This window comes from Lissotriton vulgaris, chromosome 7 (assembly GCF_964263255.1).
Source record: "Lissotriton vulgaris chromosome 7, aLisVul1.2, whole genome shotgun sequence".
Taxonomy (NCBI): Eukaryota; Metazoa; Chordata; class Amphibia; order Caudata; family Salamandridae; genus Lissotriton; species Lissotriton vulgaris.
Window position 1 is genome coordinate 600,996,559 of NC_141695.1, and position 25,871 is coordinate 601,022,429.

Sequence of the window (25,871 nt, forward strand, 5' to 3'; positions counted from 1 at the left end):
GCTAGACACATGAACTTTAAAACGAAAATATGCACTGTGATGGCCAGGAAGAAATTCCTGATAATATGTATTTTGATGATATGTAGCATAATGATGTTCTTGATTGGTTACACCTTATCCACGTTTCAAATCACCCTTGTAAACAACACTCAGCCCACACCTTCTCCGACTGCTTCTTTACACTCCTTTCATCCTCTTCCTGAACACCAGTCTGCCAGAAGACTAGAGTTCGTAAATAACTCCTTTATCCAGCTCCTACACCAGCACCAGTCTATAATGAACACATCGAATTGTTGGATATGCGGACTCATGCCACACACTACAGATAAGGGCATCCCTTACTTCATCCTACCATTCAGCTATTACGGTTCTCTGTGGGCTTTCCAGACCATGTTCCTGTTCGCCCTAGAACCATACCCGCCCCGTTCCCCGGAGAGCGATTCCAGCAACAAGGCACTAGTGGTAGGAATACGAAATATGAGTAGGGATGTTGACACGTATCAAACGATTCCTAAAGATGAACTCACTCCCTACAGCCGTTGGAATGTGACTAAAATTGGGATCTCTTTGAATAAAGGCCCGAAAACAAAGAAATCCTCCCCAGTCTGGATAGTGCCCCACCGAGGTCACTTATGTCTGCAAGGTATTGGCAGGGATCCCAAAGCGCAGTTGGGGAAGAGCACATGCACGGAAACATATGTGTTTGCCTCCCGAACTTCCCCTCCATTCTTGGCGGCTAAAGGCACCTATTTCGTCTGCCATGACAAAGCCTACACATGGTTGCCCCCTGACTTCTCGGGCACATGTTTTATCTTGTTTCTGCTGCCACCCACCTACACGGCCGGGGCAGATTACCATTGGACAAGGACAGTTAGGGGTGTCGTGAGTCAAGACGACACTGCGGGTCAGGAGTTTGGAGACTTCGCAAAGGGTTTTCTGCCATTTTGGGGGCCCATGGTGAACAGCAGGAACATTCGACAATTGACGAGAATAGTTGAATCCGCCTTGACTGAAACGGCCGGTGCCCTTAGCAACTTGACAGCTGAGCTTCAGTCGGATCGACTTATGACCCTTCAGAACAGGGTTGCCCTAGATGTCATACTTGCAGACCGTGGTGGTGTATGTAGAGTGATCCAGTCTAGTTGCTGCATTTTCATCCCCGATAATGCTCCGATGGTGTACCAGGCCATCTCCAAATTACACAAAATCTCTGACTCCCTTCACATGGAGAAAGGAGACTGGTCTCTGCTAGGGTGGTTCTGGGAACTGATCTCTGCCTGGGGATGGAAAACTCTGATCTTCATCGGGATGATCTTAGCCGTTCTGTTTATGTTCTGCCTGTTTGTGCAGTGCGCTCCTGCAATATGTGGCCTCTGCGCCACTTCATGTGTATGGAAGCCTGTGTCAAGGGACGAATTGAGCAACAGAATGATGCTACAGCAGCATCTCCGTGAATTCATCAATACAGATTTGGACTCAGATTAGCGTGAGTTATTGCCTAATATGAGGGCAAAAGGAGGGACTGTGGTACTGCAAATCCGGACCCTGCTGTTTCAAAGATATCGAGGACCAACACTCGTGTCACAAAATATCGTCGTACCATGACGAATTTGGTGTCTACGGACCGGTAATGATTAGGACATTATCCCTATGCATTTGCGTCAGGATCGAGTGATGCTAACACCCTTAAATCGTAGTTTCCGTCCCGAACCCTCAGACTCCATTTTGTAAACGGCATCCATCTTATGACTTGCCCTCATATAGTCAATTGATTAAGACCGAGTTTGATCTAAAAGGACACGTCAGCCGTAGCTGACTTCCCCATGACCTGGCCGAAGCTGACTCCACTGCCTCCAGCCAAGCCTGCAAGCCTGTTTGGGCAGCTCCTCGCCCAGTGGCCGAGCAAGATATCATCAAGGCACAACATGTCATAAACATTCACTACATGCAGACCCTGTTTTCCATACACATACACCTGTCCATGATTCTTGTTTATGACCCGTTTTATGATAGGAGGGTACCCGACCTTATTGGTGTCTCATCGATATCTGATGGGAATTCTGGATCTGGCGGGGTAATCCATCACAAACTGGACATCTAAAATATGTGCTGACCAGCATGACTTCGCTCTTTGTGTTATTGTAGAAATATGTGTATAGCCATATCATAAACTCAAGAATTCTTGCCTTATGTATATAAGGAGAAGGTTGGTTCTGTAAAAACGAACAGTCTCCTGAGAACTTACGGCCTGTGTTGTCGTACTTCTAGGACGCATGTTACTTGGTTGCAGCCAATAAAACTCGATCTCTGACTTCAACTAGAAGACTCTGTGTTTCTGTAAGTCCAGAACATGGAGAACTCAGAGGTCTTCGGGTGTGGTCCCCTGGCACCACCGGGTCTCTAAAAACCCGGCACCTCAAAACCTACCTCAAAAGCTGTACAAATGATGATCAATTGCCACTTAATGTGGTTAGCATGCTAAAGGAAGTCAAATGTTAATCCATCATCAAAGCCTGATCATAAAACACTCCTGAAGAAACCAGGTATGGATAACCTTTAATCTGCAACCTACAAGCCACTCAAAGTAAAGTAGCCTACATACAACTGCAGAAATTCATTGAAAAAACACCCTTCAATGCACAGGACAGCTAATGTCATCCCAGAGGGACAGCATATGTCATAGTCCAAACTAAGAACATAGGCAGATGCCAAAAAAGCAGCAGTCCGGTGTTAGGCACTCAGAAGTATAATCCTGAAGGAATGAAGCGGAATGTTGAGGTGATGTATCCCAAACTCCACCCCTGGACAACAACTTCTTTGTGACTGATACACAGAAAGGGGTGAGGTATCAGATAGGAAAGGGGAATGGCTGAGAGAGAGAGAGAGAGAGAGAGAGAGAGACTAAAAGATTGACAAACTAACAGCTATCCATCCCTCCGCATGTTTCACTACTGCTTTGGACGAGTGGTCTGCAGTCTTTCTGTAATATAAACAAGGATTTTAGATATCATATCATGCCTCCACCCCTTCCTAGTCATACATTGGGGTTTCAAATGTATGTGGGTCTTTAAATTCATATATCAGTATCTGGTTGTTCCCACTTTCCCTCCTTTGATGCACGCTCTCCCTTGATTTACTTAACGTTCAATTTCTGTACTGTCTTTAAACAATTAAATACTCATTGGTAATACTCATTGGTAATATATTTGCCAATAATCAGAAGATCATTACACTTATAAATCAAGCTACATACCAGGCCTTTTGAGAGTTCTGATGGATAATGTACCTTTGCAACGATTCTCTTTTCCTAAGATGAACTCTAAGAAATATACATGCACAGATTTCCAAAAACATGTATTTTTACCACACATTTGCGAATGTAGTTTGAGTGTTCATCTAAGATATATCACAACTATTATTCATTATAATAATATTGTCTTTCTTGTCTTTTCAGAGATTGAGGGGGACGAACGACGTCTCTTAGTAAGTATTGTTCATAATTATATGCCTAAGTGTCCAAAGAGATTGTGGCCAAGATATTGATCTGCCCATAAAAGGGCAGATGGTGAACTGCATTGTAGCCTGGAGCTGGACGACTTTTCAGAGTGGGGTACTCACCTATGGCATCGTTCACTAAAATTACAAAACTTCTGAAGATTCTTGTGGTTGATACTAGTGATTTTAGCAAATTTGAAAAGCATCTTCTGCAAGAGAGTAGGGGTTCAGCCTCATATCCATTTTTCAATTTTTGTGTTCAAATGAAGTTCTGTGGTGCATTTTGGAATAAATATATATTTATTATCAGTTGTATTTAGTGCAAAAACAGTCCAAGGGTATTGGAGCACTTTACATGAACACCAGATTACAATACACAAAGTCGGATTAATTTTATTATAACCATAGGTTATTAAGTGATTTGCCCTGAATCAAAGGTTGTTTAATCAACACCGCAACTCGAACCTTGTTTACAAAGTACAAAGTCAGTAGCTTTGGCCATTAGGCAACATCTACTTTTCTCAATTTGTGTGTGAAAATTAAAAGCAAGAGGTATGTTGGTGTTTGATCAAGTATAATGAGCGCATTCTCTGTTAAAATAGATTTGTGAATGGTGATGCTGCCGAGAGTGCTATATGTGTTGCAGAATTCACTGTGCCCACTTCCCCCGTGGATATTCCGCACTCTTAATACACTTCTTACGTCCTTACTCTGGGCGGGCAGGCGTAGTAGAGTTGCCTTGCACACGATTGTCCGGAGCTGGGAGGAAGGGGGGTTGGAGGCGCCGAGGTTTGACCTTTACTACTATGCAGCTCAGCTGTTGCCTGCTGCCAGGTGGTTCGCAGACGCGGACACCTGGGAACTACAGCTCCTGGCGGGGAGTGCAGATGAGAGAACGGTACAGATGGCCCTGATGCGCGGCAGGGGTGCAAATGCGGCTCTGCCGTACATAGTGCGCCACACCGCAGCCATTTGGCAGCGTGTTGTGGAAAAAGTCCTACGGAGGGCCCCCTTTTACAGAGAGCTGCCGATATGGATCATGGCCCCGGTGGTGGACATGGAGGTACACATGCCATTCCATGACTGCAGAGCAGGTGGGTGCGAGTTATTAGCGGATCTCTACCCGGATGACACGTTTCTATCTATCGAACGGGCGACGGAGACGTTCGGGCTCGGCGAGGGACAGTTCCTACACTACAGGGGCCTCCTTGCAATGGCGCGGGATACTTGGCCGCAATTTCCTGACGCGCCCCCTGTGTCCCATACCCTTAATATTATCCTTTCTTGTGGTAGGGGCAAGAGGCTGATAACCCTATTATACTCAGCCATGCGGCAGGACTCCACCCCGCCGGTCCCACCGGCGTGGGCGGCCTGGGAGGCTGACCTGGGGATTGTTTTGGACCCGACACAGCGCAAACGCATAGGTACCCTCACCCGAAAGGTGTCGTGCAATGCACGGTTCAAACTGATACACTTTAACTTTCTACACCGAACATATGTGACTCCGGTGGCCTTGAGACGTATCGCACCGGACAAGCGCGATGACTGCCCTAGATGTGGCGCGCCGGGTGCCTCCTTCCTTCATCTGGCATGGGAGTGCCCATTAGTTAACGCCTTCTGGCAGTCGGTGGTGGCGCACATTCGCACGGTTACTGAACTCCGGATGGAGCTGACCCCCCTTCATTGTTTATTAGCTTTGGTCCCCAGGCCCAGGAAGTGTAATTTGTCCTACAAAATGTTACAACTACTTTTAGTACTGGCAAGGAGGAGGGTAGCAATCACATGGATGGGACAGAGGGCCCCAGAGATGTCGCAGTGGCTTAGGGATGTGGGGGAATGGTCCCTGGCGGAGGAAACCTTCATGCAAACCGTGCGTAGGGATGTAAAGCTACAAGACGACCTGCTTGCGTGGAGAATGATGCGAGTGGTGGGAGAAGCAGCCGAGGATTCGGATGGCACGAGTGCGGAGTTGTTCACCCCTGGGGATACAGGGTCTGAGGATGAGGGTGGAGGGGAGGGAGAGGGAGGGCAGTGAGTTGGGGGAGTGCCTGACCGTACACGCACGTGTAGGATCCAATTGGGAGGAATTATGTTTTTGGTATCTGAAGGTTTCATTCCTAATCTAAGTAACGATTGCTGTCTTCTCTGCCGCTAGGAGTGCCATAATGAGGTGAACAAACTGTATACACATGTCTTAGTCATTAATGCTGAAGTTTTGGGGGGGGGGTTCCATTGGGGAGTTGGGGGGTAACCTGTATAAAAGAAAAATAAAAGCGGATCAGAATCTCCTGCCGCGCAGTTACATTGCTAGGTTCATGGCCTGGTTTACATGCTACCACCTACCGCCGCCCGGCCTTCGGGTTGTGGGCTGATGGGCCGTGTGCACAGAAGTATGTTATTTGACGTAAAGTCGTCACTGTATTGATGCTGTCGGCGCAACTGTTATATGCTATCATTGTCCGCGACAAAAATAAAGTTTTTTTTTTTAAAAAAATAGATTTGTGAAGTAATAAAAAAAAACAGAAACAAACACTACAAAGTTCACCTGGAGTGTTGCTTGAGAATACTTGCAAGGGTTTGCTTTAAAACTGGTCTTAGGGATGTTCAACACCTTTGCACTGGTGCACAAACAGGGTTAAGCATTTTAAATATTACTTTCATAGAGACCAGGAGTTTCACAACCCACCAAATATCTGCCCTTGACCCACCAGCGGTTCCAGAACCACAGTTTGGAAACCCTGTACTAGACTCTTTCACCACTTTCTACATTTTCCATCAGCACTGTAACACTCTGACTAGACTGGAAAACGCAGCAGTCAAGGAAACACCTTAAAATCAATTGCCTCACTCCTATTAAACTCAAGCCACTCCATCTCACTTCTAGTATTTTACTCCAAACCCTCCCACCTGGAAACAAGCATTCTTCAGGCCTCAACCACCTCTACCCTCCTTATTAATGTCTATCACAGCTTGTGCTGATTCAGTCCTTCAGTCTTTCTAATTACAAGTAAGGTCAAGGAACACACAGTCCATTCTCAAATTCAAGATTCTCTATGATGCCATGACATCCAGAGTGGAACAAGGCCAGATCATGGTGAGAGGATGGATAACTGCCAACCACCTTAATCTCAACCTGGACAAAACTGAGATTCTTAGATGTGGAAACTGGCCAGGAGCACAAGAAATCCCTGCTTCGCCCACTGACATAGCAAAGGCATCCATGATGCCAAGCCCAACACAGAGTCTTGGATTAATTATAGCTGTAGGACAGTAAATAAATGCTGTAATGAAATCCTCAACAAATATACTAAGAATCTTAAAACAGATTTCCCCCGACTTTGGCTTCCACCACATAATCTCACCTGCCTTATTCAAACAGATGACATCCATGAACCCAAAAAAATATGTGCAAAACTCTGTGGCCAGTATATCCCTATGCTTCAAATCCTAGTATTACACAACACCTGCTCTTGTGGCTGTGTACTGGCTATAAGTACCTTGCCAAATACTATTCAAAACACTTTGCTTAACACATTAGGCAATTTATGAACAGGACCAGCATTGTTTGGCAAATATTCAATGCCCACAGCCCTAGAGGAAGCCTCCAATACAGCACACAGCTAGAGTTAGAGTGTCACACTTCATCAAAGCCTTACTAAGGCAGCTTCTGTCTCAGTCCAAGACAGCAAGCTGTGGAACTCTGTCCTGATCCAAATGAGCAATCTAGAAAATCATGAAGCTTTCTGAAAGGCTATAAAGTCATGTGTCAGGACCTCACACACTTCACCCAAATCTTCCCACAAAGGTCATACTACAAACACTCATATCTGCAACCAAACATGTAGGTGCAACTGTAATCGCCCCATACTATTTGAGTGCCTCAATGCCACACTAGTGGTTAGATGTAAACTACACATGTGTCACACAACGTAACATGCTGTTCATAGGAGCTAGCTGCAGAAAATGTGCTTATCCTAGATGATGTAGGGGAAATAGTTGATCAAATGTTCACTGCGTTTCATGTAAAAAGTTCCCAAGAAGCTCTCACCTGCCAAATGTCCTGACTGTGGCTCCATTGGGGACAAGTCTCAAGCTGATCTCCCACAAGAACGTGTGTGCACTGGCAGCTGGTAGCATCTGGCCAGAACTAGGCTTGGGCCTTGTGCTGTAAAGACTGGAGGGGACGATATAGGTATGCTAAAAGGCAAGAAAAAGCACACATAACATAAAGCTGATTTCTCAATTGGATAGTTTCACATTTAGCGATAAGGTTAGTTTCTAATTATACAAGGTTTGCAGTTCTTCACAAAAAGTATACAACCCATTCACACCACATTAATACGATAGCTTATTATTCACAATGTGATATTTATATTATTAAACTGTTAAATAGATTTGTCCCCTACATGAGCAAACTGGGCCTCCACACAATTATTGCTAAATTTGACACCTTGAGTTTAGGGCCTGATTTTTGGTACTGGATGTCTCGAAAACCAGAGCTTTCCATATTAATAAAGAAAAGCGTGCCTGTGTCACAACTTTCAATTATCTGGGCATCCCTTTTGATCATAAAAGCCCCTGGTCTCACTTAATTAAAGCCAGGCATGCCCAGGTAAAACATTCAAAAGAAGCCTATTCCAGTTTGCTGGGAAACTCGTGTGCAAGCCGATGGATGCCATAACAAAAATTTAAATTGCTCGGCGTTGCTCTACTTTGGTCTATGGTGCTGGGGTGTGGGGTTATTGTGACACTGCCCCCTTCAGGAGAATGAAAACATTTTTATTAAAATGCTTTTGTCTGTACCTAAATCCCTGCCCTCATTTCTTTGTCACATGAAACTAGGCCAGTTAAACATAGAAGATTGAATTAAGCTGGCACCACACTACTTAAGCTCAGGTGTGGGCAAACGATGAAACATTATGAAAGACTATCTAAGTTTAAATAATGCCCACTGTATATATATCCAGGTTAAGATATGTGAAAGACCAATTTCTCTTGCTAGGGAGATCTGACCTTTTTGATAGTCCACAAGCTATTATATCTTGATTTCCTGGCCTTTTGTTGGCAAGGAAGGCCTGTTGGGGAAGCGCAGACTGCCCGCCTATATCCCACTAGTGACTACAGACTGGATGGAACCTTATCTATATTTTCCTTTCTATCACTCAGATTTTATTTGATACAGGGAAAATTAATTATGGTGCACTTCCTGGTCTGATATCCTAACAAAGCTTTTCATGAAGCTGATCTCATGCCATGTCCCTGTGATTCAAGTTCTGCCCAGAAAACATTTAATGTCTTTTTCTTTTACAAGGTATATGTTATTTAAAGGGAAAGGGTTTTGCTCCCATTCTTTAGAGTCCAAAAGTTTAGGTAATGGTGGTCCGCTTTGCACCAACTAAAGCTGCTATTATCTCAATACACCTGTTTGATTGTGTATAAATTCATTTTTGCGGCTGTTAGACTGAAAAAAATGACGGGGAAGTAACTGCATATCATATTCCTTTGTTATTAGTGTGTGGGGGACGTGGATTGATGATCAGGGAAACGTGATAACATTTCATTTTTTTGTATATTTACTGTGGTAATTTCAAGTATGTTATATGGCTTTGCTTTTATGCTTGTATGGTTTATGAACAGAATAAAGCTTGCTATGACTATTATATTGTATTGTAGTTAGGTATACATATAGCATTTCATAACCATGTCGAAGCACCTTTTAAAATTGGAGGAACTCTTGAAACAGCAATATTAGCAATATTTACACGATATTGTGTGTATTTGTTCTGAATCATCTTTTTATACAAGATACTGAGATGTACAACATAATTAGCTCCTGTGCAGATACATTTACATAAGTAATAAATTATTCAGGCACCAAAACTATTTTGGGCCACTGAAATGGGTTATACTAAGTGCATTTAATCAGCAACTCCTAATTCTACTTTAGAATGAGCACTGAAAGACCCCATTCAATGGGTTTCTACAGGGTAACATTTGAATAGATAAAACATAGTGTAATATTTTGGCAATATTGTGGGAAAAACATGCCAATTCCATCTGGGCATAGTCATGTGACCAAAATCTTTGGAAGTATCAACTCTTCGTCTTTCTTAATTTAAAAACGGCGACTCGCCCAGGCTACTAGTCTCCCCACTCTTCAAACTTAAACCTACCACGGCCCACCACCACCAACACTATTTGATTAAGCCTTTCTAAAATTCTTGCGACAAACATACCCACCCTAAACTAATCCTTAAAACAAAAACAACCTCAAAACAATCCAGGACAGGGAGTACGTCCTGGAAACTTTAAATGAACACCATTAGAGCTCACAATACAACACCCAATGCCGTACATGCCCTAAAATGTATGCTCATCAATGTAAAATCAGTGTAAGCTCACGCCTCCATCACTTAGTCTAGACATGCTCTTCATAATGAAAACCTGGTTCATGCCAACTTTTTCACTTTCATTTGGCATTCTTATGACAGACTGGTTCAAAATCCTTTACAAAGACAGACAATATAATGGTGGCAGTATCACAAACAAGCACAAAACCTGCTGGAATTGCGCCATACCTCTCATTCATATTCCCCTATTATAACAACTTTCTGTCTCAACCACCCCAATCTACCGATCCTGTTAGATGCAACCCCTTCTTCACCAAAACCTTTGGTGAACTGGTCATACTGGAGAAAAAGTAATACTCCAGTAACATATTTTTCATGGATTTCAATATCCCCCCGAACATACTGGAAAAACCCAGGCACTTAAAAATTGGAAGAAATATGTTCTTGCTGCGATCTTACACAATAATATCCTGAGCTTTAAATCGACACTTGCAACGCGATTACATACAAAATATACTTAGATCATTTGGACGGATCTTGTACTGGTATGCTTTAATACATCCCAAGTCAATTGGCAGAAACAGGTCAGATTTTTGTGGGTTTAACCTGGAATATGTATATCAAAACATTCCATTACAGCAACTGTCAGAGAAAATCAGAGCCATCAGTCACACTTTATATCAACACCCATGACATCACAAATAAATGTGCCCTTCCTAAAAGAGACTCACCATATATCCTCTTGTACACTAGAAAACTAAACAGAAGCAAACGTCCTACCAGGTGACTGGAAAAAAGACTGGTAACTACATAACCTATAAGAATGACATAAATGATATAAAACCGTAGTATTATCCACAAATGCAAAGTACAGTAAAAAAGAGATCAAAGAAGCCACCAATCATCCAAGATATCTCTTCCATGCCATAAAATATTGCCCTAACCTAACGTCACATAAACATGCGGTGTTTGTAGACCGGCGCTTGGCTGGCAGTGTGTGTAGGCTGGCGCTTGCTTGGAGGGCAGTGTATGTAGACTGGCGATATGTGTGGACTGGTGGTGTGGTGGTGGCTGGTAGCTCGTATGTGTATTGAGGTGTGTTTGTCAGTTGCCTGATGTTTGAATGCTTGGTATATTAGTCCTGTAGGCGTAGAAGAGTGATGGGCCTTTGTATGACGCTGTTTGTATATATAAGTGTTGTATTTTGTTTGGCCTGCAGCTGGCAGTGTGAATGGTAATCTGTGTCTGACGCATGAAAGACGTGTGAATGGTTGGTACCTTGCCGTGGCTTTACAGCGGTCAGTGGTTCTTTGATGTAATGTTGAAATTACTAACAATGACTTTTGTGGTTGTATTTCGTAAAGTCGCTTGTGCTTACATTTTTTTGGGAAACATCATTAACAACGAAGGCATTACCACGCGTAACGTTTACAACGAGGCACTTACCACGTAAACGTCTTTTCAACGCGTATGCCTACAACGATAGTCTTAACCACGAAAAAAAAAAACGTAGGATTAAAAAGGGGGGTTGGGGGGGGTCTCCCCCCCCATAAAAAAACGATCCCGCCGTGCCATAGAAATCAGCGTCGAAAGAGAGGAAGCGGAATAAACTTCCGCTTCCTCTTTAGAACGTAACAACGACGTGGAAAAGATGATGAGGGGAAAACGAATTCCGTGGTAACGCATGCGTGGAAAAGGCATGCGTTGCAACGGAATTCGTGGTAACGACATATAACCCATTTTTTTATGCACCAGTTCCTTACCCAAATGCCAAATCCAACCAAAATAACTTTGATTGACTAGTGCAATGTTTCCCAAACTGTGGTCCGCTGACCCCCAGGGGTCCGTGACACATTCCCAGGGGGTCCGTAGGCAACAGTTTTAAAAGCACAGAAACGTTTCTTGTGTAATTAACAGCTTTCCAGCAACAATAAAAGTGTCAAGAGAATGCCAGTGATTAATGTACCTGCTGGAGAGCAAGGAGAGTTTTGTTCAGTGGCAGCTTTGATTTAACTAATGTAGCACAGAGGGTTAATGTGCTTACTGCAAAGAACATGCATCTTAAAAAGCAGTATTGTATGTGCCTATGTTTGTGGTTACTGCTTTTGTAACGGAGATTCTTTTGTTACTGTGCACTTCATAAGTGACAACCGCAACATAGCAGAGGGACTTATAAACGGTCATCAAAGAGCTACTTGCAAACTGCATGGTACCAGTTAGTAACTTATATTTTGTCCCAGTTATTCATTATCCTGATGCTGCTAAAAAGATATATTTGGGTGGAAATCCATTTTTAATGTTAAAATCAATGCTAGCCACTGTGTTATGTTCTGAATCCTGAGTTTGTGCTTTTCCAGACCAAGCACTCTTTAAACATTTTATATACACACTGATTTACATGTATGATTTAATGTCTCTATATGTGTGTGATGTAAAGTGCTCTGACATCCTACAATGGTATGAGAGATGCTATAAAACAAATGAAATACATGTGACAGAGGGGCTATTACTTCAATATAAAATACTAAGGGCCAGATGTACGATCTGTTTTTGGGCCATGTACATAGTCTATTTCGCGAGTCGCAATTTGTTTGCGACTCTCTAAATAGGTTTTGCAACTTGCTATTTGGAAGGGGCATTCCCTTCCAAATAGCGAGTCTCAAAACCATGTACAAATGTTTTGTGGTCGCAAAACAGTCACAATTACCACCTACTTCAAGTAGATGGTAATTTATTTATTTATTTGTTAAGTTTATAAAGGCGCGCAGCTACCCAAAAAGGGTTTCCCGGCGCCAAGACGGAGCAAAACAGCAGAACAGAACCTAACATAGATGTTACTGGTCAAATAGCCATGTCTTGACATTTTTTTCGGAAGCGCATAGTTGGTTTCTTTCCATATGAAGGTGGGAAGTGTATTCCAGAAAGATGGACCTAAATAGGAGAAGGATCTCCCACCCACTCCAGAAAGTTTAAACCTCGGCACACAGAAATTAGCCGCAGTTTGAGATCGTAGATGACGTGTGAGTACATGTGTACATATGGTGCATTAGTGCTTGGAGGGATTTGGGAGCGGTACCAGCTTTTATCTTGAGCATATAGCTCAGGGCTTTAAATTTAATTCGATTCTCCACCCTGAGCCAGTGTAGGTCACGTAGATGGCCAGAAATGCTAGATGTTTTAGAAACCTTGCAGAGCAGCCTGGCCGCAGAGTTTTGTATCAACTGCAATCTACGTACCACTGCCTTGTTTGACCCAAGGTAGAGGATGTTACCGTAGTCAAGTCGTGATGTTATAAGCGCATTAACTACGGTCTTTTGGGTAGAAACAGGTAGCATCCACAGAATTTTCTTCAGCCATTTCAAAATGGTGAAACATAGGGCTGCTACTTTGCCAGTTTCTTGGTTCATAGATAAAGTACTGTCCACAATCACCCCAAGTTTACGAACATGACTGGTCGGAATTGGGAGATTTCCCATTTCAGTAGGCCAATTCTCTGTTATTATTCTTTTTTTTTTAATATATTTTGTGTGTAATCCATGAATTGTATCCTGTGTCTTTTTATGATTTTCAAAAATCGAATAAAAGTGATTGACTGACTGACTGACAGTAGGCCAATGGGTGGAGTTCCAAAGATCTTTATGTTGTTCTTAGACAAGAACCTCCGTCTTGTCTCCGTTAAGTTTTAACTGGTTTGCAGTCATCCAGTCAAAAATATCCGTAAGACCCAGTTTAAGGTTGGAGGGAGCAAATGAACTGGATTCAGAAAGGGAGAAGATGACTGGAGAATCATCTTCATAGGTCATGAGGGTAAGACCTACTTTGTCGGCTATATCTGCTAAAGGTTTAACATATAAGTTAAAAAGCAGGAGGCTAAGAATAGGGCCCTGGGCTACTCCATGTGGTGAAATAAAGCTTTTCGAACAAGCAGATGCTGACATAATTTGGAAAGTGCGATTCGCAGTGCAATTCAAATGCATTCGCAAATGGGAAGGACCCCTTCCCCTTTGCAAATGCATGCAAAATTATTTTTTAAGGGCAGGCAGTGGTCCCAGGGACCTCTGCCTGCCCTTAGAAAATGAAACGAAAACGATTCATTTTCTTTTTTTTTTTTAAATGCATGGTAAACAGGCTGCATTTTTTTTCAAAAAAACTGCTTTATTTAAAAGCAGTCCGAGACATGGTGGCCTGCAGAGCCCAGCAGGCCACCATCGCTGGGAGGGCTGGCTTTCCCAATGGGCTCGCAAATTGCAGGAGGCTCATTAATATTAATGAACCTCGCAATTTGCGATCCCATTGGGAATCCTAAACAGTGTTAAACACACTGTTGTACATTTCTTTTAGCGACTCGCAATTTGCCACTCGCCATGTGTCACCAATTGCGAGGCGCTAAATGAAATGGTCGCACATCTGGCCCCAAAATCCTTTGTACTTTGAGTATTTGTTTTGTGTGCACACGTGTGTATTTTTTTCGAATTACTGTTTTAATGTTTGAAATTTAACTCATACAAATTGCTTGGGGGTCCCCGGCTTCCAGTGGTGACTCAATGGGGGTCCTCAGGAGTCAAAAGTTTGGGAACCACTGGACTAGTGGATGGGTGTGCAGTAGGGGGGGTGGTGTTTTTCTTTTGCTTTTTACCATCAGTGCATACTTTCTCTGTAGTGAACAACATCTACCTTCACTTCTTTTTGGAAATTGGTCACCAAGGGAACAATATGTGTAAGTTTTGTGTGAATCCCACAAGGTTTACTTACCCAGAAGCCCTTGTAAATTTGATTCAATGACAAAAAATATACTGTTTTGTCACATTTCTGTGTGGGAAAGTTGTGGGATCATCGGGCCTGCACAAATTTCTTACCACCCAATGTTCCTCAAGATCTCCCAATAAAAATGTTAGCTCACTTGTGTGGGTCTTTGAACACGGAAGGACCCATTGTGGAGGGATCAAAATTATGTATCACAAAACAACCTGGTGTTTCTTGGGGGATACTTGTGTTTTTGTTCCTGGGCTCCATGGTCATCGAGGGAAAGCTACCAAAACCAGACATTTAAGAAAACTAGACACCCAGTGGAGTCTAAGGAGGTGTGGCTTGTGTGGGTCCCCCAATGTTTTCTTACCCAGAATCCCTTGTAAACCTCCAATTTAGCTAAAAGAAAAAAAATCACATTTTCCCCACATTTCTGTGTGGGAAGTTATGGGATCACCAGGCAGGCACACATTTCCTATCAGAATTCCCCAGGTCTCCTGATAAAAATGCTTCCTCAATTGTGTGGGTAGGCCAAGTGCCCGCAAGAGGAAAGGACCCAAAACATATTGTGGAAACATCAAAATTATCGATCACAAAACAACCTGGTTTTGCAGAGGGTCACCTGTTTTTTTGGTCCTGAGCTAAGCGGCCATTTAGGGAAACATAACAAGCCCAGACATTTCTGGAAACGTGACACCTGGGAGACTCCAGGGAGGTGTGTCTTGCGTGGATCCTCCAAAGTTTTCTTACCCAGAATCATCTGCAAATCTCGAATGTAGCTAAAAAAAACATTCTCCTCACATTTCTGTGTCGGAGAGTTGTGGGACAACTAGGCCAGCACAAATTTCCTACCACCTGGCATTCTCCCAGGACTCTTGATAAAAATGCTACCGCACTTGTGTGGGTGGGTCAAGTGACCACAACAGGGAAAACGTTTTATGGAGGCATCCAAATTATCGATCACAAAACAACCCGGTTTTGCAAGGGGGTCACCTATGTTTTTTTGTTCCAGGCTCAGCAGCTATCTAAGGAAACCTACCAAACCCAGGAATTTCTGAAAACCAGACAGTAGGTGTGGCTGGTGTGGATCACCCAAGGTTTTCTTTCCCCGAATCCCCTGCAAACCTCAGATTTAGATAAAACAAATCAGGTTTTCCTCACATTTTTGTGTGGAAAAGTTGTGGGATCACTGGGCTGGCACAAATTCCTCAACACCCAGCGTTCCACCAGGTCTCCTGAAAAAAATGCTACCTCACTTGTGTGGGTGGCCAAAAGTCCACGACAGGGAAGGCCCCAAAACATATTGTGGAGGCATCATGATATTTTATCACAAAACAAGCTGGTTTTGCTAGGGAGTCACCTGAGTTTTTGGTCCCGGGTGTGATGATCTGATCTGGTTCTATGTTCCACATTCTAGTATAGAACCAGGTCAGTGTGGGGTTCCAGGGTCTCAGTTAGAGGACTGCGATGTGTTGGATGAAGTTGTCTAATAAATATCTCTAACTTCAACCTGAACTGGTTCCAGTTACTTTATTACACTGGCGATGATCGATGAGGAAGTAGCAGAAAGGTGTAAAAGACAACCTCAACAACAGTAAGATAAAGGAGAGAAAGGAGAAGATTTAAAAATCACCTGGACTGCAGCTGTAGAGATTGCGAGAGCGAAGGGTGAGCAGCATGGATGAAAAATCTTCAAAAGCGAGAAAGAGGGAAAACTGGATGAGTCACTGGAGCGTGTTTCAGGCGAGTTGTCCGTGGTCGAAAGACAGTTAGTGAAACGCTCTGGCCCATCTTATACACGCACCGGCCCGGTCTCAGTGACGCACAAAACCCGGTCTGTTTTCCATTGTGTTGGAAGAAATACTGTGCGCAACTCTCCTCTAAAAAAAAAAGACAATGCAAAGGGTTGTTAGGTCGAGTGAGCAGAAAACAAGCTCAGCTTCCTCTAGAAATCATCCGAATAGTAGGAAAATAATCTCTATCTTTCTTAGAAAAGGAACTGAGTGTTGGTGATGTTAGACGGCGGCCATCTAGCGTTTGAATGAAGTCGGTTCCTGATATTCCTGCACTGTCAGTTTAACACGATTTTTTGTCAGTTGATCATCGCGTTTGATATGAGGTTTATTTACATAGAGAAACAGGAATAAAGCTGTTTATTCGGTGACAAGCACACCCATAAACCTCTGTGGAGATCGTTGCAAGGTGAATAAGCTTATTGATGTGGTAACAATCACACCTGCTATCTTCTGCGGAAAACATTTTGAAATGAAAGGGAGCTTGGAGGAAAACAACTGTTATTTTTTTTGTGCTTTCTTACACGGTGATTAGCACACCTCTCATCACACGGTCATAGGCACACCTATATGTGGATTTGTGACTGATAGACCTTTTATTTTAAAAACAATTTGGTGATTATTTAGACATTTCAATTCACTTGCTAATTATTTGTTATTATTTAAAAAAAAAACAGTGCAGTTTTATGTTGTATTAATATTGTTGACAACAGTAAAGAGGTAAAATGCAAAATGTGACTTCTCCACCATTTTTTCTGTCTGATCCAGGTGAACCACCTATCAGAAGGAAAAAATGAAAGAGTGTGGAAAAATTTGAGTGCGGAAAGAAAACAAGCACTTTTATTACACTGTATTGGGGGAGAAGGCCAGGAAGTATTAGAAAATTCACCTCAGCTTAGCCAAGCAGTCCAGAGAGGCTTGAACGAATATGAGGTTTGTATAAAACAATTGGATTTGCACTATCTCCCAAAGGTTAGTACCATCATGGAGAGGTATTACTTTGGTTTGAGAGAACAAGGAAAAGATGAAAGTGTGGAGGAGTTTATTATCTCTTTACGTAAGTTAGCATCTAGTTGTAAGTTTGGAGAATTATTAGAAGAGAGGATAAGGGACCAGTTTGTTTTGAAATGTTCTAGTGACAAAATTAGAGAGAAACTGTGGCTGAAAGATGAGCCACCTTTGGATGAGGTGATGTCCATCTCTAAACAGGTAGAACACATGCTTAAGTGTGTTGGTAAATTAAGCAAAGTGAGTAAACAAAATGCTCTTATTGAGAAAGTTGAAGAAGTAGAGTGTCATGTTGTACAAAAAGTTGACAGCAAGAAGAAGAGTGATAAGAATGTTCAGAGTAAGAACATAGAAGGTGAGGTTAAGGCTGATAATTCATATGAAGGAAAGAAGGGTATGTTTTCTTTTCAAGGCAATTGTTATAGATGCGGCAGGTTTGGGCACATGGCAAATGCAAAGGAGTGTCCTGCTCTCAAAATCAATTGTAGTGTTTGTGGGAAAAAAGGTCATTATGGGAAGAATTGCAAGTTACGAAACAGAAGAGACTCTAGAAATGAGATAAAAGAAGTTTATTTTCAAATAAATGAATGTGGGGTGGAACACCCTTCAGAATGGGTCATGGTGGGTGATGTTAAAATTAAGATGAAATTTGACTCATGTTCACATATCACTTTCATTTCCAAAGACATTTTTAAAAAAGAATTTTCAAACAAAACAAAGTTGTTGAAAGCTGTTGTAAGGCCCACAGGTTATGGAGGTTTGCCAATCAAGATGTTGGGCTATTTTGTTTAGTGTATAGAATTTAATGGAAGGTTTACAGATGCTAAAATTTAGGTGGCAGAAAAAGGTGACAATTTGTTGAGCTGGACTCATCAAGCTCATTTAGGTATCATTCTTAACCCAAATGCAGAACCATCCGTACAAGTTCAATCTGTGGAAGGTGTGAAGAACGATTTTGTGAAAGATTTTGAGGGATTGTTTAGTAAAACCTTAGGGTCTTTAAAGGGTTATAAACATCACATCAAATTGAAGCTTGGTGTGAAGCCTGTTGCTGCTAAAGTGAGACGAATTCCCATCTGTGTTCAGGAGGCAGTTCAAAAAGATATTGATAAATTGTTATCTACTGGGGTCATCCAGCCCGTTGAAGTAACTGAATGTTTGGCCCCAATTGTAGTGGCGCACAAACCCAATAACAAGATTTGTTTGTGTGTGGACCTTCGGGCACTAAACAAAGAGGTGGTTGTTGACAAATTCCCTCTTCCATACATTGAGGAACTTGTGTCAACGTTGGATGGTGAGTCTTATTTTACCACTTTGGACATGGCCTCAGCTTACCATCAAGTGCCTCTTAGCGAAGATTCGAAAGAGTTGACAGCCTTTGTAACACCTATGGGTGCATTTAAATTTCTGAGGATGCCTTTCGATTAGTCTCTGCGGCATCCGTATTTCAGAGAATTATGAATGATCTCTTTAAGGGTATACCAGGTGTGAGATGTTATCAGGATGATGTTTTAATCTGTGGAAAGAAGGTGAAAGAACATGATGAAAAAGTATCACAATTTCTCAGGAAGATGTTGAATACAGGTTTATCTTTACGACGTGATAAGTGCAAGTTTAGAGTTACCGAACTTGATTATCTGGGCCATCACATCTCAAGAGAGGGTGTTAGACCTAAGAAGGAGCTGGTTAATACCATTGAGATGTTAAAAGAACCATGTTCTACAGAAGAAGTATTAGCTTTTTTGGGCGTGGCTGAATTTTATAACAAGTTTGTAAAGAATTTTGCTGATAAAACTATTCATCTGAGGGGTTTAATGTGTAAAAATAAGGAGTTTGTGTGGACTGATGAATGTAGTGTGGAGTTCAAACAAATAAAGAAAGACCTAAAAATGCACCAAATTTACAAGCATTTAAACCGGGTGACTTTACTTTTACTGTGACGGATGCAAGCAATAAAGGTCTTGGGGCTTTGCTTTTTCAGGTACATAATGGTAATGAAGAGTTGATTGCTTGTGCTTCTAGGTGTTTGAAGGGTGCAGAAATCAATTACTCAGTAATTGAGAAGGAGGCTCTAGCTATTTACTGGGCAGTAAATAAATTTAAGAAATTTGTATGGGGTTCTTCTTTTATGGTCAACTCTGATCATAAACCACTTAAGGAGATATTCGAGAAGAAAGGTCTGAATTCAATCTCTTCCAGAATTAGACGATGGGTTATTTCGTTACAGGAGTACAATTTCAAGTTTGAATACATTCCTGGTAAGACAAACGTGTCTGCTGATAGTCTGTCACGTTTAGTAGATTTGGTTGAGTCAAAAGACAGCGGTGAGGAGGATGTTCAGTTTAATGATGAATTTGAGCTTAAAGTGTGTGAAATAACTTTAGGGGCAATAAAAGAGGATGAGTGGAAAGAAGAATTGAACAAGACGAAGAGTTACAGACCGTTATGAGTTTAATAACAGAATAAGATGAAAAGTCTTAGCGAGCCGTGGTCTTTGATATCTCATGAGTTGGCAATTGCTGATGGAGTTCTAACTAGAGGTACCAGAATGATTCCACCATCTAATTTAAGAAATATTATTATTAATATGGCACATGAAGGTCATATGGGTATTTCAAAACCAAAAGAGCGAATCAGACAAGACATCTGGTGGCCAGGCTTAGATTTGATGGTTGAAAGAATGGTTTGTGAGTGTGTCTCTTGTCAGTTCAGTGATAAGGTTCTCAAGCCCAGACATTCTCCAATGATTTGTAGGAGGTTGCCAAAGTCCCCATGGGATGAAATAGCTATCGACATAGTAGGTCCTTTGCATGGGGAACACCAAACTCCATATCTAATTGTTTTATTAGATTTATATTCTCGTTTGGTGGAAGTCAGTTCTGTGAGAGAGATTACAACTCAATCAGTTATTACATTTTTGGATTCAATTTTTAACCGTGAGAGCTACCCCTAATTCTATACTTTCGGACAATCTTCCTCATTTCTGTTCTGTGGTGATGGAAGAATATTTACTCAAGTGTGGTATTCAAGATAAAAATATTTATTTGTATCATATAGAGGCAAATGGTGCTCTGGAGAGATTCAATAGAACATTGAAGGATAGCATTCCACTGGCAAAAGTTAACAATCTGGACTGGAAGAAAGAGTTACAAAATCGCATACCTGCTTACAGATTCACTCCTCATTCCTCAACGGGAAAAACTCCTTTTGAACTATTCAAAGGAAGATCTGCTAATGCTAGTTTGTGTCCAGGGTGGATGATTTTGGATAAAGGGCTGAAAAACAATGATATTGGGGATTGGAGAGAGAAGGAATTATCTCTTCAGAGGAAAAGGAAATCATATGTTGATACTCGCAGGTCAAGTAAGGTTACCCATTTCAAGGTGGGTGATAAAGTAAGGAATAAAACTCCTGTGGGGTGCCAGAAATGGTCAAAATTTACTTCTTGTAAAACTATTATTAAACTTTTCAAGAATGCTGTAAAGACAGATGATGGTGGTATTTGGAACAATAGTCGTGTTGTACATGTTTAAAGGAAAACTACGTTTGGTCATGTTCCTGTGATTTCAAGTAGAAATTCTTCTGGTCTTTGTTCAAATTTGAGTTCAAATTGAAAGAGTATAAGAATTGCCAAAATTCCTAATTATTTAAATGATTATGTGAGATAAGGGGTGGCTATGATGTCAGAACTTTTCAATTGTTAACCTATGTTTTCCTTTTGTTATTGTTCTTATCTCATTTGTTTTAATATTTTATTTGATTGTAAAAGAGGAAGAAGTGTGATGATCTGATCTGGTTCTATGTTCCATATTCTAGTATAGAACCAGGTCAGTGTGGGGTTCCAGGGTGTCAGTTAGAGGAGTGCGATGTGTTGGATGAGGTTGTCTAATAAATATCTCTAACTTCAACCTGAACCGGTTCCAGTTACTTTATTACACCAGGCTCAGTGGCCATCGAGGGAAATCTGCCAAACACAGACATTTCTGAAAACTAGACCCCCAGGGGGAGTCCAGGGAGGTGTGGCTTGTGTGGACCCCCCAACCTTTTCTTGCCCAGAATTCCCTGCAAACCTCAAATTTAGCTATTAAACAAATTACATTTTCGTCACATTTCTGTTTGGGATCACCGGACCAGCATACATTTCCTACCACCCAGCATTCCCCTCTTTCTCCAGAATAAAATTATATCTCACTTCTATGGGTGGGCCAGGGGCCTGTGTGTAGAGATCAAGGGGGCAACCAAAAGCGGGTCCAAGAGGGCAGGGTTTTATAATAAATTTTTGGGCTGGCTCTGCTTTGGACACACACACAAGTGAGGTTTCATTTTTATCGGGAGACCTGGGGGAATGCTGGTTGCAATGAAGTTTGTGGCTCCTCTTATATTCCAGAACTTTCCATCAAGACATGTGAGGAAAATGTGTTTTTTAGACAAATGAGTTTTGCGATGGATTCTGGGTATAAAAACGCGGTGAGAGCCACGCAAATCAACCCATTATAGATTCGCCCAGGTGTCTAGTTTTAAAAAATTTACTGGTTTGACAGGTTTCCCTAGATGCTGGCGGAGCTAGGGCCCAAAATCCACAACTAGGCACATTCCACATAAAAGGGTCAATTTTCAGTGGAAAAATGTGGTGTCCAGGTTGGGTTTTGGAACGTTTCCTGGTACTAGGCCTAACCACACGAGTATGGTTACATTTTTATTGGGAAACATGGGGAAATGCTGGGGGGAAAGGAAGCTTGTGGCTCCCTGCCGATTCCAGTACTTTCCGTCACAGAAATGTGAGGAAAATGTGCTTTTTGGACACATTTTGAGGTATGCAAGGGATTCTAGGGAACAGAACCTGGTGAGTGCTAGACGAATCGCCACATCCTGGATTTCCCTGGGTGTCTAGTTTTCAAAAATGTACAGGTTTGCCTATATGCCGGCTGAACTAGCTCCCAAAATCCACAGCTAGGCACCTTGCAAAAAAAGGGTCAGTTTCAATGTGATGTGCCCACGTTGCTTTTTGGGCCGTTTCCAATCCTGAGCACTAAGCTTACCCACACAAGTGAGGTACCATTTTTATCGGGAGACTTGGGGAATGCTGCGTGGAAGGAGGTTTTTGGTTCCCTGCAGATTCCAGAACTTTCCAAGACACAAATATTTGAGGAAAATTTGATTTTTTTCAACAAATGTTGAGGTTCGCAAGAGATTCTGGGTAAAAAGAAAACATGGAGAGTGCGCCATGCATGTCCGCCCATCCTGGATTCCCCTAGGTGTCTAGTTTTCAATAATGTACAGGTTTGCTATGTTTCCCTAGATGCTGGCTGAGCTAGGGCCCAAAATTCACAGCTATGCACATTGCAAAAAAAGTGTAAATTTACAGTGGAAAAAATGTAATGTGTCCATGTTGCCTTTTGGGACGTTTTCTGTCACGGGCACTAGGCCTACCTACACAAGAGAGGTACTATTTTTAGCAGGAGACTTAGTGGAACAAAGAAAAGTAGAGTAAGTGTTATTACCAATGTCTTATTGTCTTTCTCTGCATTTGTGCCTTCCACATTTAAGACAGTGTGTAAAAATGAAGTCATTTTGGAAAATTGCCCTCTCATTAAAATCCTAGTATGGGTACCCACAAATTTAGAGATGTGCAAATTACCACTGTTTCTAAACTCCATATCGTTGCACGTTGGTAGATGACACATTTATGATAGCAGGCATCATACAATTCCACTATGTATGACATATAACGTTTTTTGTTTTTTCTAGCTATATTCATGTATGTGATTGATATGTACCAATGGATACCCTCAAAGATGTTACACTTGTAAACGTTATTGTTGTCATGTAAATCTGTAACCACCGGATCTGTATGTCACGGATTGCCACATACGTACATAATGGAATGTACTGTGAACCTCAACCAAACTAAAAAACTCAATAAAATCTGTGTCTGGGTCACGTGTTTGGTAGGAGGGGGGTGAGGGCATCACACGACACACCGGCAGGAAGCCGTCCTCTGCCCGCCGATCCGTGGGTGTGCAGTGTCCCCAGTTAATATATGAAAGCCTGGCTAAGTATGCAATCTCCTTAATTAGCTAGAGACGGGCAGTGTGTCAATGTGCGTTTGCAGTAGCAAGTATGCGCAGGTCAACTCACTGTTGGTATTCAAACATTTCCCCTTTGGTCATCTTCGACGCTCGTCTGAGTCCTGTCCTCGCTCCACCCTCCACCGCTCCCGTCTCTGTCTGGGTTTTCCCATACCTACAGTATTTCTTTCCAGAGGTCAGCAATAGGGCGTTTCCTCAGTCCTCATGCCTCCTCCCTTATTAGGGCCCCTCTTTCTGCCCGGCCCAGTAAGTGACATCTCGCTTCCACATTTCTACTGCTGGTTCTGAGGTAGACTTCCAGGCCAGTGCTATTCTTCTTCTGGCTTGAGCCAAATCCAGGAATCTATTGTTGTGTGTCGATTTAGATACTGTATATAGGTTTCCCTAATTTATGACCTTATATATGGCCCAATTCGCATTGCCCATATTTAGGCATAGAATTCCTACCCTTATTTAGGCATTATCCATGCTAACCAAATTCAGGCATGTCCACATACATCTGTTCATCTACGTCACAATGAGTTCTTGAAAAAACAGACTTTTAAGCCTTTAGGACTTCCCCTTGCTTGGATATTGATTTCTCCAAGAACTCATTTATTATGCATGAACATCTATTCTTAGGGGTTCATTCATGACGTTCTTCTGCCCGACTTTTACATCAATTCTGGCATTCCTAAACACCTTCAAGGTATAAATATACCTTCACTTACCATGGCAAACCACGGTTCGGCTGTCTACTTGCACGACGCGGGTTGCCACTGCAAGTTCGGAAGGAAGTCAAGTCCCCCCCCCCCCCGACGCACTGACCAGATGCGGTCATCCTCCTCGCAGAGAATCCAGCTCCAGTGTTTCTGACTCCCCTTGCGGGGTGTTAGAGATCGTGACTTGGAAAGAGATTACAACCTCACTCATTCTAAGGTATGGAGCGAACTAGAACATAGAGGGACTTTTGGCAAATCTTGGCAACACCAATCTAAACTATAGCCTAACTAGACTGTAGACAAACAGCACCTACTTCTTACCTCGTACTACACTTAGGTTAGGTACACTGTGTAGAACTATCTAGAGGCATCAGATGAGTATTCACATTTTATCCTGTGTTATTTATGTATGTATTTTTTATGAATATATGTCATAGCTACAAACCATACTATTGAAGTATTATTTTACCTTACTGCTAACGCTGTACGTATTATACTTTGCATTCTGTCTTACAATTGTAGCAGTGTATATCTCTTGCACAAGAAATAAGACTGTTCAATAAACCCTTTTTATTGAAATGCCTGTCTATCTATTTCTGTGTAACTCTGTAGAAACAAAGCATGCACGATTGACTGAGTGAAACTATTATCTATTGTTCCCATTCTGAGGGAAATAAAGTTGTCATGTTTATGCGGTTGTCAGAAACTAATCCCTTCTTGTTTATTCGAGAAGTTTCTAGTGACCTCTGAGTTAGCTGGCACACACAAGTCCTATGTCAAAACTATAGTGTATATTATTCCAATGCGCAGAGCCTATCAGGGATATAGGAACTACACTACACTATTTCCTGCTTTCCTCTTAGGTGAGCGATGGAAGAGCCCCAGAAGGCATACCCCCATCTAACGCTCTGTTTCCAAAAGCATGGGGCTGTGGTCTGTAGCAATGATAGGACGAGGGACAACAATGTCCACGTGTAACATGTTTGCTAGTAGCTGGTCTGTATGAACCTCTTGATCAGTTAGGTCAGTACCCACTGGGCCTGTATCTGCCAACCATTGCAGCTAACAGGCTAAGTAGTAGAGCCCAAAGTCAGGCACTCCGAGTCCTCCCTCCACAGAAGGACGCTGTAGGACCGACAGCTACTCTCCGCCTCCCCTTTTCCCATATCCAGTCTCGCAGCAGAACATCTAGTTGTCGAAACCAGGAGGCGGGGCAATTATGGGGCGATTAGTAAAAGAAATACAGCAGGCGTGGCAGCAAGACTGTTTTAGCAAGGGAAACCCTGGCCATGATCGGTAGCAGTAGCGTGCACCAGAAGGAGACATTTGAGAATATAGCGGCAGGGTCTCATTGGCCGAGACCAGAAAGAGGTAAGTTTTACTGCGATTGACTTTGAGACAGATATCAATTCAAACTGTGCCATCAGTAGCAGGGCATTCCTGGTGCCCACTGTTGCGTCATTGAGGTAGATCAATAGATCATCAGTGTATAGGGAGATGATATGAGTGTTCACCCCTAATGTGATACCCAGTCCCTCACCACCCGGTCGGAATAAAGCTGCCATGTTTAACATGGAGAAAGAACAAAAGTCTGTAACCTTCGCCTCCTGCGTTGGCTTCTTGGGGAGGGGGATGACCAGTGCATCTCTTGTGGTCTCAGGTAAGCATCCAAGTTTCAGAGATTCTGTG

The 25,871-nt window shown here is 42.3% G+C and overlaps 1 protein-coding gene and 1 long non-coding RNA gene across 4 annotated transcripts in view; one reads left to right on the forward strand and one right to left on the reverse strand.

Annotated features, from left to right (window-relative positions):
• Nucleotides 1–25,871, reverse strand: part of TEN1 (TEN1 subunit of CST complex) — a 203,262-nt gene that overhangs the window by 88,705 nt on the left and 88,686 nt on the right. For both annotated transcript variants that reach the window (XM_086930721.1, XM_086930720.1), the window contains exon 2: nucleotides 7,544–7,692. In XM_086930721.1, the coding sequence (XP_086786847.1) occupies nucleotides 7,544–7,692 (149 nt within the window). The remainder of the gene's footprint in view (nucleotides 1–7,543; nucleotides 7,693–25,871) is intronic.
• The window catches only part of LOC147702092 (uncharacterized), a 54,900-nt gene continuing 32,480 nt past the window's right edge, over nucleotides 3,452–25,871 (forward strand). The window contains exon 1 of one of the 2 annotated variants that reach the window (XR_015297500.1): nucleotides 3,452–3,483. This is a non-coding gene — a long non-coding RNA (uncharacterized LOC147702092). Of the gene's footprint in view, nucleotides 3,484–17,152; nucleotides 17,318–25,871 lie in introns of those variants that run through there. The other variant, XR_015297499.1, reaches the window with a different exon arrangement.